At 43.2% G+C, this 16,075-nt stretch overlaps 1 protein-coding gene and 1 non-coding gene across 2 annotated transcripts in view; one reads left to right on the top strand and one right to left on the bottom strand.

The window, feature by feature from the left end:
- The window catches only part of RBM34 (RNA binding motif protein 34), a 24,466-nt gene extending 10,134 nt beyond the window's left edge, over positions 1-14,332 (bottom strand). The window contains exons 1-6 of the mRNA XM_032242309.1: positions 14,052-14,332; positions 13,773-13,947; positions 13,073-13,209; positions 11,331-11,562; positions 9,449-9,508; positions 5,243-5,286 (exon numbers count right to left, since the gene is read on the bottom strand). Coding sequence (XP_032098200.1) covers positions 5,243-5,286; positions 9,449-9,508; positions 11,331-11,562; positions 13,073-13,209; positions 13,773-13,947; positions 14,052-14,104 — 701 coding nt within the window. The 5' untranslated portion in view covers positions 14,105-14,332. The remainder of the gene's footprint in view (positions 1-5,242; positions 5,287-9,448; positions 9,509-11,330; positions 11,563-13,072; positions 13,210-13,772; positions 13,948-14,051) is intronic.
- Positions 4,539-4,679, top strand: LOC116526193. Its single transcript, XR_004258012.1, has one exon. It is a non-coding gene; the product is annotated as a U4 spliceosomal RNA (small nuclear RNA).
- Positions 14,333-16,075: the final 1,743 nt, after the last annotated feature.

The raw sequence follows: 16,075 nt of genomic DNA, 5'->3' as shown, positions 1-16,075 counted from the left end.
AAAAAAAAAAAAAAAAAAAAAAAAAAAAAAAAAAAAAAAAACTAGTGAATGAGGCCGGGAGTGGTGGCTCATGCCTGTAATCCCAGAACTTTGGCAGGCCAAGGCAGGCAGATTCAGGAGTTCGAGACCAACCTGGCCAACGTGGCAAAACCCCATCTCTACTAAAAATACAAACTAATTAGCCAGGCATGGTGGTGTGCGTCTGTAATCCCAGTTAATCGGGAGGCTGAGTCAAGAGACTCACTTCAAGTGGAGATAACAAAATAAAATAAAATGGTGAATGGATAAACAAATGGTACTGCCATACAATGGATTATGAGTGCAATACAATTGAATAAATTACCAATGCATTGCAATAATAAGAACAAATCTCAGAAGGGCACAGTGGCTCAAGCCTGTAATTCCAACACTTTGGGAGGCAAAGGCAGGAGGGTTGTTTGAGCTCAGGAGTTCCGCACCAGCTTGGCAACAATAGGGACACCTTGGCTCCACTAAAAACTTCAAAAATCAGCCTGGCATGGTGGTGAGCACCTGTAGTCCCAGCTATTTAGGAGAACTGCTTGAGCTCGAGTGATCAGCGCTGCCGTGAGCCATGATTGTGCCACTGAACTCCAGCCGGGGTGCCAGCACAAGACCCTGTGCCCCCCAACCCCCACCACTCCTCCCCCACAGAAAAACAAACCTCAAAATCACTATGCTGAGCAAGTTAGACAAGAGTACATCCTGTATGATGACTCCACTTACATAAAATTCTGGAAAAGGCAAACTAACACATAGAGACAGAAAGCAAGTGACTGGCTGCCTGAGGACAGAGGTAGGGGGACATATTGCAAAGGGTCAGGAAGAAACTTGAGGTGATAATGTTCAGTATCTGGACTATGGCAGTGATTTCAAGATTGCCTACATATGTCAAAATCATAATTAAATTGTACGTGTCAAATATGTGCAGTTTACTGGAGGTAGCTTTAACAAAGTTAAAAGAAAACTTTTTAAAAATTTTGGCTATACGAAAAAGGAAACAAGTTTTACATGGCAAAATTTCCCATAAGCCAAATCAAAAGGCTAACAAGTTGCGGTGTGGTGGTATGCACCTATAGTCCCAGCTACTCCGGAGACTGAGGCAGAAAGATTACTTGAGCCCAGGAATTCCAGGTTATAGTGGGCTGTGATTGAGTCACTGCACTTCTGCTGGAGAACAAAGTAAGATTTTGTCTCTCAAAAATAAAATAAAAAGCAAATGACAAATAGAGAAAAGATATTCATAACTCATGTCACAAAAGGCTGATTTTATTAACATTCTACAGATCAGTATGACTAACAATTCAAACAAAAGAAAGCACAGCCAGGCGAGGTGGCTCACGCCTGTAATCCTAACACTTTGGGAGGCCAAGGTGGGCGGATTACAAGGTGAGGAGTTCGAGATAAGCCTGGCCTATATGGTGAAACCCATCTCTACTAAAAATACAAAAATTAGCTGGGCATGGTGGCGCTTCCCTGTAGTCCCAGCTACTCAGGAGGCTGAGGCAAAAGAATCGCTTGAACCTGGGAAGTGGAGTTGCAGTGAGCCAAGGTCGTGTCGCCGCACTCCAGCCTGGTGACAGCAAGACTCCGTCTCAAGGAAAGAAAAAAAGAAAAGAAATACCACACTTACCTATCAGGTTTCCAATAATCAAAAAGCTCAAAAACATACTTTTAATTTTCTTTTTGAGATAGGGTCTCACTCTGTAATCCAGGCTGGAGTGTAGTGGTGTAATCACGGCTCACTGCAGCCTCCACTCTCCAGGCTCAAGTGATCCTCCCACCTCAGTCCCCAGAGTAGCTGGACTACAGGTGTGCACCACCTTCCCCAGCTAATTTTTGTATTTTTTTTTTTTTTTTGAGACGAAGTTTCGCTTTTGTCACCCAGGCTGGAGTGCAATGGCATGATCTAAGCTCACTGCAACCTCCGCCTCCTGGGTTCAAGCAATTCCCCTGCTTCAGCCTCCAGAAGCAGGGATTACAGGAGCCCACCACCACAGCTGGCTAATTTTTGTATTTTTAGTAGAGATAGGGTTTCACCATATTGGCTAGGCTGGTCTTGAACTCCTGACCTCAGGTGATCCGCCTATCGCGTCCTCCCAAAGCGCTGGGATTACAGGTGTGAGCCACCTCGCCCATCCTAATTGTATTTCTTTATAGAGAGGGGGTCTCCTCATGTTGCCCAGGCTGATCTCAAACTCTTAGGCTCAAGCAATCTACCTACCTCAGCATCCCAAAGTGCTGGAATTACAGGCACAAGCCACCTTCCCTGGCCAACATACTGTTTTTGTAAAGTAAAAACTTTACTGTTGGTAAAAATGTGGAAATATAAATAGGCTGCAATCTCTATGAGACAGCAGTCAAAATTATGAATGCAAATACCCTTCTGACTGAGCAATGCCACTGCTGAAGTTTATCCTACAGATAAGTTTAGCTTATGTGCAAAATTACCTAAGTACCAGGTCGCTCATTTACTCCAACATTATTTGTTTGGTTTGTTTGACAGACAGGATCTTGCTCTGCTGCTCATGCTACAGTGCAGTGGTTCACTGCAGCCTCAAATTCCTGGGCTCAAGTCATCATCCCTCAACAGCCCCACAAGTAGCTGGGACTACAGTCACGTGCCACCATGCCCAGCTAAAGTATTAAAACAGGTTTTTTTTCTTTTTTTTGAAGACAGGGTCTCACTCTATCACCAAGGCTGGAGTACAGTGGTGCAATCACAACTCCTCCACCTCCTGGGCTCAGGTGTTCCTTCATCTGATTCCCAAGTCGCTGGGACTACAGTGCATGCCATCACGCCCAGCTAATTTTCTGTAGAGATGAGGTTTTGCCATTTTGCCTAGGCTGGTCTTGGGCTCAAGTCATCTGCCGCCCTGGCCTCCCACAGTGCTGGGATTACAGGCGTGAGCCACCGCACCCAGCCTCTGGCGTTATTTGTGATGGCCATGAGGCTGGGAAAAAACTTTATGCCCATCAATGATAAAAAAAATTATTAAGGCACACCTTAAAGAATACTCTAAGAAAAAGAGCATTTTAAAAAGTGCTCTAAAATTAATCACTTTCACACCAATACAAACAGATCTCCAAGTTGTACCAATTAGAAAAAGGGAAGGTGTGGAATAGTGTATATGTTGAATACCACTGAGTTAAAAAGTTTTACGTGAGAACACGTATGCACATCAGTTTGTAAATGCATAATATGTTTCTAGAAGCTTACTCAAGAAACTAAAAACATTTGCCTAGAGTGGAGAATTGGCTGACTAGAGAAAAGGTGTATAATTAAATTTTATTTATTTATTTTGAGGCAGAGTCTCATTCTGTCACCCAGGCCGGAGTGTAGTGGCACGATCTCGGCTCACTGCAACCTTCCTCTCCCAGATTTAAGCGATTCTCTTGCCTCAGCCTCCCAAGCAGCTGGGAATACAGGCATGTGCCACCATGCCCCACTACTTTTTCTGTTTTTAGTAGGGACAGTGTTTTGCCATGTTGGTCAGGCTGGTCTGGAACTCCTGGCCTCAAGTATCCGCCCACCTCAGCTTCCCAAAGTGCTGGGATAACAGTTGTGATCACCACACGAGGCCATAATTAAATTTTAACTTAAAAACAACAAAAAAGCAGTGGTTCACACCTGTAATCCCACTACTTTAGAAGACTAAGGCAGGAGGATTTCTTGAAGTCAGGAGTTCAAGACTAGCCTGAGAAACACAGTGAGACTCTGTCTCTACAATAAAATAAAATAAAATAAAATACATTAGCCAGGTGTAGTTCCAGCTACTTGGGATGCTGAGATGGGAGCATCACTTGAGCCCAAAAGTTTAAGGCTTCAGTGAGCTAAGATCTTGCCACTACACTCCAGCCTGGGTGACAGAGCATGATCTTGTATGTTAAAAAATAAACCAAATAAAAAAAACGAGATGGGGCTGGAGGGGAAGCTGATGATATGGTGTGCAAATTCCAATTTTCTGACACATCCCACCAAAGTTCCTCAATAGCACTTGTACATACACCTGTCAGAACCTCTGTTTCTGTTCAAATTTAGGCTCCTGGGTTTCAACCTCATACAGAAATAAAAGTTTGTATGACTCAAAAAGAAGGGTTGTATCTTAGTAAGGTTTCTATCCTCCACAGCACTGAACAAATACCTGGTATCTAGGAGGACCTGCATCTTTGGTTACCTCGGCAAACATTGTGCGAATCAGTATGTATTTATTAAGTCCTAACCATACACCTGGCACTGTGATGGGTAAGAGGAAAACCCGGTGAAGACTCGGTTGGCCAAATAACTCTAAATTAAGAATGAAAATTGACATGAAGTCACCAACATGTCCAAAGGGACTGTTGCAATACAAAAGTTTGATTCCCAGAACAGGATTCCCAGAAATGTTTCTATAGTACATTATGTTTTATCTAATATAAAGAAATCTCTGCTTACAAACTTCATCATTTCATGTACCGTTAAGAGAACAAACACCCAAGATGTGAGACTAACAGGAAACCCACATAAAACTGAAGCTAACAGCTTTGCACAGTGGCAGTATCGTAGCCAACGAGGTTTAGCCGAGGCGCGATTATTGCTAATTGAAAACTTTCCCCAATACCCTGCTGTGACGACTTGCAGTACAGTCGGCACTGGCAATTTTTGACAGTCTCTACGGAGACTGATTAAAAAAAAAAAAAAACAAAAAAAAAACTGAAGCTAAATAAAAAATAAGCCTTCCATATGGAAAGGTGAACAAGGAGACATATATTTCATTCTTGACACTGAATGGGGAACAAAAACATCCCCTGAGCATTGGAAACAAGCCACTACCAGTATGGTCCAAAACCCTCAGAGAACATCAAGTGGTTACAGGCTGGCAGTACACCCAGGTGACAACACAAGCAAACATGAATTATCTCTGGAAAAACACAGGAAATACGGCATTTGTAATCTGTATGAGAAAATTTAGGCATGAAGCTTTACATTCTTTTCCAAACACTAAAAACATTCTTGAAATTTCTCACGGCTCATTTTCTAGTAATACTTTCTACGACTGTACAATTTATATTATGGATTAAAGAAAAACGTGACAAATTTAAAGGCTTTTAAATAAAGAAAGTCAAGCATGCTCTATTATCCACATATTAATAAAATCTATTAAATTGTTAAGAACTGGTCTCACTTTATAGCCAAAAAGGAAGAAAGTTTAAGGTGACTCCCTTCCTCTAATTATAGACTTACTTTATTGCTGCCAACTTTTTGGATAGAGTTCCCTCTGCTGGAATCTTTTAAGAGAAAAAAAAGTATTAAAGACAATATTTAAAATATTACTTCAAATTAATATTTTAACTGAAGTCTAGATATCCAACTCCAGTACACTGTGATCAAAAACATTCTAGGAAAATAAATAAAAAATAAACATCCTAATGTTATATAAAATGAAGCTCGTGGCTTAGGATAAGCTTTTCCAACAACAGCATCATATGCAGATTTAACAAAAACCGAGACAAAGGTTAAGATACTGGGCTCTTAAACTGTGTCAGATGACTCAAACAGGGAGGACGCCAGGAAGAGACACTGACAGTGAAAGACACATGAAAAATTTAAGGAAAAAGAACTTTATATATTAACATTTTATCGTGTATTCTGACACAATTTTATTTTATTTATTTATATATTTTGAGATGGAGTCTCGCTCTGGCACCCAGGCTGGAGTGAGGTGGAGCGATCTCAGCTCACTGCAACCTCCGCCTCCCAGGTTCAAATGATTCTCCCGCCTCAGCCTCCCAAGTAGCTGGGATTACAGGCGCACGCCACCATGCCCAGCTAATTTCTGTATTTTTAGTAGAGACAGGATTTCACCATATTGGTCACACTGCTCTCGAACTCCTGACCTCGTGATCTAACCTCCTTAGCCTCTGAAAGTGCTGGGATTGAAGGCATGAGCCACCACGCCTGGCTCAAATACAATTTTTGGTATGTCTAACTAAACTGACGAATAACAGAAGACAACATAAAAGATACCAACCCTGCAAGTTCACAATCTAGGAGCATCTTGAATGTAAATGCCATTTAGGGCAGTTATTATAAATCTTTTCTGGAAAACTTATTTTCTTTCTCAGTAATCTGATAGTTTACAGAGTAAAACTAAGAAATTTTAACTATTTCTTCTGTTTGCAGTTTGTCTTGCTCAAATTGCTAACATATTCAGACTCTCAAATCTCAAAAAAAACAAACAAACAAACAAAAAAACAGTATAAGACATAGAAATGTCCAAATGAGGCTGGGCACAGTGGCTCACGCCTGTAATCCCAGCACTTTGGGAGGCCAAGGCGTGTGGATCACGGGGCCAGGAGTTCAAGACCAGCCTGAACAAGACAGTGGAACAAGATGGTAAAACCCCGTCTGTAGTAAAAATACAAAAATTAGCTGGGTACAGTGGCAGGCGCCTGTAATCCCAGCTACTTGGGAAGCTGAGGCAGGAGAATCGCTTGAACCAGGGAGATGGAGGTTGAAGTGAGCCGAGATCGCGCCACGCACTCCAGCCTAGGCGATGGAGTGATTCTGTCTCAAAAAAAAAGAAAAAGTCCAAATGAATAATCAACATGTGAATGAATAATCAACATGTGAATGACATCATCAAAACAGATTTACTGGGTGCCTTCTACACAGGGTCTACATCCCATTATTTGTTTGCTTTTGTATCTTTTTGTTTATTGGTTTTTGAGACAGAGCCTCACTTTGTCACCCAGACTGGAGTGTAGTGGCATAATCTCAGTTCGCTGCAACCTTCGCCTCCCAGATTCAAGCGATTCTACCACCTCAGCCTCTGGAGTAGCTGGGATTCCAGGTGCCCGCCCCCATGCCCAGCTAGTTTTTGTATTTTTAGTAGAAACAGCATTTTGCCATGCTGGCCAGGCAGGCCTCGAACTTCTGAACTCAAGTGATTGCCTTGGCCTCCCAAAGTGCTGCGTTACAAGCATGAGCCACTGCACCTGGCCTACATCCTGTCATTGAAGACATTAAAGAATAAGTATAACACAAAGCAATAAAGTAAAAGAATAATGTAAAGGGATAATATCATTTAATGATATAAAGTATCAGAAAAGCCTTGAAGAAGGGATATTTTAGACGCATACTGAAAATAGATAGTACTTTCATAGGCAAAAATGGTACCTTAAGGAAGGATTCCATGCAAAACAAATGGACTGGCAAAAGGACAAAGATGAGAAAACCCATGTGTGGAGGAACACAGGATGGGCGGGGCCACACTGGAGAACTGTCAGGCTAAGAATTAAGATGTATTTCACTGACAGTGAGAATAATTAACACAATGCACAGGTGCTGGTAACCCAAGGAGAAGTAAGACAGAGTATCTGTAATCACAGCTTACAGTCTGGTGGAGGAGGCAAACAGCAATTTCAGTAGAGTATACTAAGTGCATTAAAGAAGGATGGGTGCTGCAGAACGCATAGCCGGGACACACTGGTAGCGTAGAGACTGGGGAGAAATCTGGGCAAGCTCCCCAAAGGGCAGAAGGCAATAGCAGGCCCAGTGAGGTATGGGTGGGGGAACCTGGGGGGCTGTGTGTAGAGGGGGTGACATTAATGCAGGGCGGGGGAGGGGCAAGGGTTCCAGAAAGAAGAGCTTCAGAAAGACTGAGTTGACAGTGTTTTGTTGGACAAATTAGAGGAAGACTGAAGGTAGGAACTATAATAGGCCTCCGTGACTATTCTGACAGAATGTAATGAGAACTTAGGTAGGACAAGGAAAACAGAAAGAAATGACTCATATTAGGATGAAATCACAGTCGAAAAACAGGCAGGGATGGCAAACACTAGCATGAGTGCGCCAATGAAGAGTCAAAGGCAACCACAAAACCTGCAGCCTGGGTGCCACTAAATACTATACAAAAATCAGTAGGCAGCATAGGTGAGAATAGATGGAGGTAAGCAGACATACTGAAATCACGATGCTAGCAAGATACCCCGGATAATGTGTCACCCAAAGGTCTGATACGGGGAAATGGAACTCAGAAGAGCAGGCAAAAAGACATGTGATAAAAGTGGGAAATAAACACCCTAACAGAAATTACAGGAACTGTCAAAACTTTGGGCACTGTCTACTTGTACGGAAGTGGGCAGTTTTGCCTTCTCTAACATTTGGCAATGCCTGAAGATATTTTCATTGTTCAACTGACGTGAAGGGGTGCTACCAGCATCTAGTGGGTAAAGGCCATGGATGTTACTAAACATCCTATAATACACAGGGCAGTCTCCAGGAACACAGAATTATCCAGCCCAAAATGTCAACTGTATGAAGGTTGAGAAATTCTATTCTAGAGAATCACATGAGAAGGAGCAACTAGAAACATGGAATAGGCCAAGCACGGTGGCTCACACCTGTAATCCCGGCACTTTGGAAGGCTGAGGCAGGCAAATCACCTGAGGTCGGGAGTTTGAGACCAGCCTGGACAACATGGTGAAACCCTGTCTCGACTAAAAATACAAAAATTAGCTGGGCGTGATAGTGCATGCCTGTAATCCCAGCTACTTGGGAGGCTGAGGCATGAGAACTGCTTGAAGCCAGGAGGCAAGGGGTACAGGGAGCCCAGATCACACCACTGTACTCCAGCCTGGGCAACAGACAGAGCAAGACTCTGTCTCAAAAAAATAATAATAAACATTTACTATATTCCAACATACATTAATTATGTAATAATGTCCAAAAATACAGGCTATGGGATGTCAACTGTGCCTATGCAATTAAAAAAAAATGTATGGGAAAATGAAGGATAAATGATACTTATTTCCTGGTCCAAAGAATGTGGCTATACGTGGTCCAGAGTGCCGAGCTGGTAAAATCCAACTGACTTCTATCAAGTTTTAACATTAAATTGACTTAAATACTTTGTCTGTGCTCGGAGAACAAGGGCTGTTTGCAGCAACCATACCCATATCCCATGCTAAATGCATATTATGGGACACAGGATGAGAATGTCTAGGATTCCAGCAATGCTAATCAGTATTAACTTTTTAGCCTATTCTGTTGACAGCACATAAGTCACCCATCCACCCTCCAAAATACATTGCAGGCTTTCATAGCAAAAGTATCATTTTATTAGATAAATTCACTACCTTTATCATTTACTAGATAAATTACATAAATTCACCACATTATTTAACAAAGTTCAAGAGTCAGCAATAGGTAATCAGAGCAACTCTACCTATTGATTCAAAAGATTAATGTGAAAAAAGAAAACACAATTCAAGCTCATATTAGTATACATTGGATGTATAATGCTTTGCTTTCAATCTTTTATAACCTTTATCACATGTAAATTAAGGGTAGACTTACAACCTCCATCTCACTAACAGCAAGAAGTTAATCTGATTTAAATGCAACAAATTTTAATATTATGTAATTTTAAGGGGGAATAAAACATACCAGAGAACGAAATCGTACAGATTCTATTTGTCCATACTCTTTAAAAAACGACTTCAGCTTCTAAAATTAAAAAAAAAATAAATACATGTTAGCTCGCCCTCAGAACATCAAATAAGAGCTACAAAAAGGAATAAGTAAAACTGTCTGATAATCTTTACTGCCGGTTTGGTTTTGTTTTGTTCTGAGATGGAGTTTTGCTCTGTCACCCAGGTAGGAGTGCAGTGGCTCAATGTGGGCTTACTGCAACCTCTGCCCCACTGGTTCAAGCGATTCTCCTGCCTCAGTCTCCCAAGTACCTGGGATTACAGGCGTGCACCATCACGCCCAGCTAATTTTTGTGCTTTTAGTAGAGACAGGGTTTCGCCATGTTGGCCAGTCTGGTCTTGAACTCCAGACCTCAGGTGATCCACCTGCCTCAACCTCCCAAAGTGCTACGATTACAGGCACGAGCCACCGCACCTGGCCTACTTTTAACATTTCAGGAAAAGCAGGTGACTATTCAGCTGGATGAACAAAGAACTTTTACTGAAACTTGTGAGGCTCTGTCTCAAAAACAAAAAACCACACAATTCAAGCTCATATTAGTATCCAGTGGATGTATAATGCTTTGCTTTTAATCTTTTATAACCTTTATCACATGTAAATTAAGGGTAGACTTATAACTTCCATAGATTCTCTCATCTTTTCACATTGGTTTAAACCAGGAATAAACTTGAATAAAATTTTTTTTTTGAGATGGAGTCTCACTCACTCAGTCAACTAGGCTGGAGTAGAGTGGCACTATCTTGGCTCCTGCAACCTCCCCTTCCCGGGTTCAAGTGATTCTCCTGCCTCAGCCTCCAAAGTAGCTGGGATTACAGGCATGTGTCACCACACCAAGCTAATGTTTTGAACTTTTAGTAGAGAATGGGTTTCACCATGTTGATCAGGCAGGTCTCAAACTCCCAGTCTCAAGGGATCCACCCGCCTTGGCCTTGCAGAGTGCTGGGATTACAGGCGTTAGCCACCATGCCTGGTCTCAAAAAGGAGTTTTCTACTGTTTTTAATGAAGTAGAATTTAACTTGTCCTTCAAAATATGAGCAGGATGCTGAGCCAAGGATTGCAACAGTTACTACCACATGAACAAGCAGAAGCCAAGGGCAGGTTTTGCTTCAGGGATCCTCACGCCACGGAAGAAAGTCAGGACATTTTCATTCTTTAAACAACACATATTTACTATGCACAAGGCACCATTTCAGGTGTCAGAGATAGAGTGATGAAAAAAGATCGGGCCCAATGGCTCATGCCTGAAGTCCCAGCACCATGGGAGGCCGAGGAGGGCAGATTGCTTGAGCCCAGGAGTTTGAGACCAGCCTAGGCAACATAGCAAGTACCCTGTCTCCACAAAAAAAGTACAAAAATTAGCTAGGCATGGTGGTGTGTGCCTGTAGTCCCAGTTACTTGGGAGGCTGAGGCAGCAAGATCACTTGAGTCCAGGAGTTTGAGGCTGCAGTGAGCAATGATCATGCCACTATACTCCAGCCTATGTGACAGTCAGAACCTGTCTTGAAAAAGAAAAGAAAAAAGAAAATAACTTTAAACATATGGAGCTTATGTTATATGGAGTGGCATATAACAGGAGATAAGGCTGAAAAGAAAAAAACCAGGCAGGAGGTCACTGCAATATTCAAATCTAATCTACAAAAGCCTGAATTAGGTAGGGTAAGAGACTACAGAAAAGGAAAGGAGGGGGTGGATATTGGAATCCATTTATATTAGCATGATTTCTGTAATTATTTACAATGAAGTTATATCCATGACTTATTATTGAATGTTTATTCAACAAAGAGAGAATAAACAAAGTTGTTATCTTCTCTGAACTTTTACTATATACAAACTCACCTTCTTATCACATGTAACAGGCAAGTTTCCGACAAATACAGTTCTCTCATTCTTTAATTTCTCTTCTTCTTGGTTGATTTGAATTTTCCTTCTTTGACTTACAACTGTGTCATCTACATCATCAAGTACTTCTCTGTCTGCTACTTTAACACCAGATTGAGACTTTTTCCTTTTCTGCCCTTGTTTCTGGTGAATTTCTTCTTCTAAATCAGCACTCGCTAGAGCACTTTCCCTTTTCAAGGCAAAAAATAAAACAAAAGAAGCTGTAAGAGTCATGCAAGTTAGCTCTAGTATTTGACAAAGCACAGCTCTGATTAGAAATATTTCCCAATGTCTTCTGGATTTTCCTAATTTACCACTCACAAATATATCAAAATTTTTAGAGCAGCATTATATAGATACTGACTGGTATTTTTAGAAAAAAAATTCAATCCACCCACCTCAGCCTTCCAAGTAGCTGGGACCACAGGCACATGCTGCCATGCCTAGCTAATTTTATTTTATTTTATTTTTTGAGACAGAGTTTCACTCTGTCACCTAGGCTGCAGTGCAATGGCACAATCTCAGCTCACTGCAACGTCTGCCTCCTGAGTTCAAGTGATCCTCCTGCCTCAGTCTCCCAAATAGCTGGGATTACAGGCACCTACCACCATGCCTGGCTAATTTTTTCAGTTTTTAGTAGAGATGGGGTTTCATCATGTTGGCCAGGTTGATCTGGAACTCCTGACCTCAAGTGATCTGCCAACCTTGGCCTCCCAAAGTGCTGGGACTACAGATATGAGCCACCACACCCAGCCTTTTATATTTTTTGTAGAGACAGGGTTTTGCTATGTTGCCCAGGCTGGTCTTGAACTCCTGAGCTCAAGCCATTGGCCCACCTCAGCCTCCCAAAGTGCTAGGATTACAGGTGTGGGCCACTGCACCCAGCAAGAAAAAGTGAAGCTCAATTTTTGAACACATTAAAACTGCCAGGCAACGGCAGCAGCAAGTTCATCTAAACAAAAGCTTATCCACTTAGAGCTCTTGGAGATTCAGTTTACACTCTATCAATGCCTAATTTCATTTTCTACCCTAGACCTTTAGGGACACTATTCCACTTCCTGAGAGTCTAAAACGGTTAATATGCCAGCAGAATACTTACTTTGTACAAGCAATATGACCGATAGGAAAAACCAGATTCCCTACTTCTAATACTTCTGTAACATTTAAAGGACTCTTACCAAAAGTAAATTGTGAAATGGTAAGCACAATATAACGTACTGGTGGATACGGATAAGCAAGGTCTGAGCATTAATCAGAAAGAGAACTAAAGGATATTAAGGAGTGAGGGGAGAGAAGAGCAAATAAGAATCATAAAAATGACTCACTCATCAGCAAATACTTAGCAGGTGCTTACTCAGTTCTAGGCTCTGAGGATACAAAGATAAACAATCAAAGGCCTCCAATAGTCCAGTGAAGGGACAGAACCAGTTCACAATAAAATGGTAGCAGCTATAATACATGGTATTATATGTTTGGATTACAGGCGTGAGCCACAGCGCCCAGCCTCAAATATGAGTAATTGCTGACGCTGAGTACATGGAGTTCCTTAGCCTTTTCAACTCTTCTGTATGTACTAGATTGTCCATAAAGTTTTGAAAGTAACAAATATGAAATGAGAAAACTAAGACGAATATTGCAGGTATAGGAATGTTGACTTCTTTACTATTTAGTTTAACATCAAGTAAGAGAATTTTACCAACCTGTTTGCCAACTTTTTTTCTGCATTACTGTGTTTCTTCTTCGCTTTCACTTTTTTTGCAGATTCCTGCAAAAGTGGTCTTTCAATCGGGGAAGCACTTTCTTCCTCCTCATTCCGTTTCCTTTTTTTGGTGGTTTCCTTTTCAAAAGTGTGAAGTTGTATCTGAGACCCTATCCTTTTAGAATTCTGACCCTAAGCCATAAAATAGTGGACTTTTTTTCTTTTTTTTTTTTTTTTGAGACGGAGTTTCACTCTTGTAACCCAGGCTGGAGTGCAATGGCACGATCTTGGCTTACCGCAACCTCCGCCTCCTGGGTTCAGGCAATTCTCCTGCCTCAGCCTCCTGAGTAGCTGGGATTACAGGCACGCGCCACCATGCCCAGCTAATGTTTTGTATTTTTAGTAGAGACGGGGTTTCACCATGTTGACCAGGATGGTCTCGATCCCTTGACCTCGTGATCCACCCGCCTCCGCCTCCCAGAGCGCTGGGATTACAGGCTTGAGCCACCGCGCGCGGCAGAAAATAGTGGACTTTCTAAATGAGCATCTCTTCTCTCTCACCGGTATGTAAGAGTCATGAAAGGTTACTTAAAACGAATCCTGTCTGCCCCCTTCAGAAATCACGCTTTACGCGGTAGGTAAGAAGCTAGTTTTGTAAGTGGTTCTAAGGAGCCATTCGGGGAGAAAACCCAGTGACTTACTTTAGGCACAGGCACGTACACAGGTTGAACCTGAGGCTCCAAAGAGCTGAAGAGCGAAGCCAGCCGACCGGTGCCACCTCTGGAAGGGCGCTCGCCGCGGAATAAGCTACTGGCGACCTGTCCAACCTGGTAGTCTTCCAGCTGACTCCCGCGAACGCAGACTTCACGGCTCTCGCTAGAAACGGACGCCAGAACTCAGCCCCGCCCCGCCCCGCGCTTCGCCAGCACGAGGGAACGTACAATATCCCTGCCCAGCTACTCGTGTCGCGCGCCACTCACCCCTGCTCGACACTTCTTTTTCTCTTCCGTTTGTTCTTCCCTTCCAAGGCCATTCTGACTTCGAGGCCTCCCAGATGGCAGCGGCGCGGGAGCTCGCACTTCCGCGTCCCGGGCACTTCCGCTTTTGGGCCACGCCCCCTCCTCTCCGGTTCCTCTGGGGCCGTTAGGCGGTGGAGGGAGGCGCTCAGGCCGGGTGCCGGTTTGTCCCCTTCGTTTGGTGATCCTCGTCGTTTCAGAGAAACCTCGTTTTGGGAGTGAAGGACGTCTTCCGGGAGTGGTTCAAGCCTGCAGTGTGAAGAATCAGCCAGGCTAGGAGCGGGGCGTCAACCCAAGCCGAGGGAGAAGCACGTATATTGACTTGTTGAAAAGGATGGAGGGGGCCAGGCGCGGTGGCTTACGCCTGTAATCCCAGCATTTTGGGATGCCGAGGCGGGCAGATCACCTGAGGTCGGGAGTTGGAGATCAGTCTGACCAACATGGAGAAACCCCGTCTCTACTAAAAATTAACCGAGCGTGGCGGCGGTTGCCGGTAATCCCAGCTACTCTGGAGCCTGAGGTAGGAGAATCGCTTGAACTCGGGAGGCGGAGGTTGCGGTGAGCCCGGATGGTGCCATTGCACTCCAGCCTGGGTGCCAAAGCGAAACTCCATCTCAAACAACAAACAAACAAACAAAAAACCAAGAAAAGGAAGGAGGGAGGTTTGGGAAGACATGCGGTTAGGGGTGAACGCAATGGAGTGTTTACAACTGGCTAATCGCTATGAAGAAAACAGAGTTCTTTGTACTCTTCTTGAAACTTTTCTGAAATATGACATTATCCCAAAATAAAGTTGAAAACAAATAGTTGGAGACCACAGCTCTAACGAATCACATCCACATACAATTCGAAAGATGCAATGCGGCCCTGCTGTTGTTCTACCAGGAAAAGCAGATGCTTGCATTCAAGGTGTTCTGGGCCCCTCCTCCCAGACTCATCTCCCTCCAGCCCCTGACATTCTAGCTTGCCTTCCCCACCGCCTCTTGTTATTCCTATTCCCTCTTTTGTAATTGCCCTCCCCTTTACCCTTCTGCAAAATAATGCCCATCCTTCAAGGCCTAGCTCAGATACTGGCTAACTTAAGAACAGTTCTTTGCGGCCAGGAGCAGAGGCTCACGCCTGTAATCCTAGCACATTGGGAGGCTGAGGCGTGAGTATCGCTTTAGGACAGGAGTTTGAAACCAGCATGGTCAATCTAGTGAGACTTCCTCTCTACAGAAAACAAAAAAATTAGGTGGGCACCCTGGCGCTCAGTGCCTGTAGTCCCAGCACTTTCAGAGGCTGAGGCAGGAGGATCCCTTGAGCCCTGGAAGGTCAAGTCTGCAGTGAGCTGTGATGGCACCGCTGCACTCCAGCCTGGGCGACAGAACGAGACCCTGTCTCAAAAGAAAAAAAAAATTCTTTCCTATTTACAATAGGGATATTATCTTTTCCCAAGCCCCCATGGTACTTACTATGACTATTATTATTTTTTTGCATTAGTGTTATTTACAGTCTCTTTAGATGTAAAGGCAAGACAGTAAGGATTATATGTCTTATTCATCATGTATGCCATGTCTCTATTAACTGTACCTAGTGAATATTTGTTAAATTGACTTTTAGGGTAATAAAAGATTACTAGTTAAATCATTGAATAGTTAGGATGAAAATAAGATTTGACTTTGTTGTTTTTTTATTTTCTTGAGACAAGGTCTTGCTCTGTCACCCAGGCTGGAGTGCAGTGGTGAGATTATGGGTCACTGCAGCCTTGACCTCCTGGGCACAAGCCATCCTCCCACCACGGAGTAGCTGGAACTGCAGGTGGCAGCACCACACCCAGCTTTTCCGTTTTTTTTTTGAGATGGAGCCTTGCTCTGTCACCCAGGCTAGAGTGCAATGGTGATAGCTCACTGCAACCTCTGCCTCCCAGGTTCAAGCAATTTTCCTGCCTCAGCCTCCTGAGTAGCTGGGATTACAGGCGCATGCCACCATGCCTAGCTAATTTTTGT

The sequence above is a fragment of the Sapajus apella genome, unplaced genomic scaffold (genome assembly GCF_009761245.1).
Source record: "Sapajus apella isolate SASKATOON/1434 unplaced genomic scaffold, GSC_monkey_1.0 scaffold49, whole genome shotgun sequence".
NCBI classification, from domain to species: domain Eukaryota; kingdom Metazoa; phylum Chordata; class Mammalia; order Primates; family Cebidae; genus Sapajus; species Sapajus apella.
This window is presented reverse-complemented; position numbering and strand designations above follow the sequence as displayed.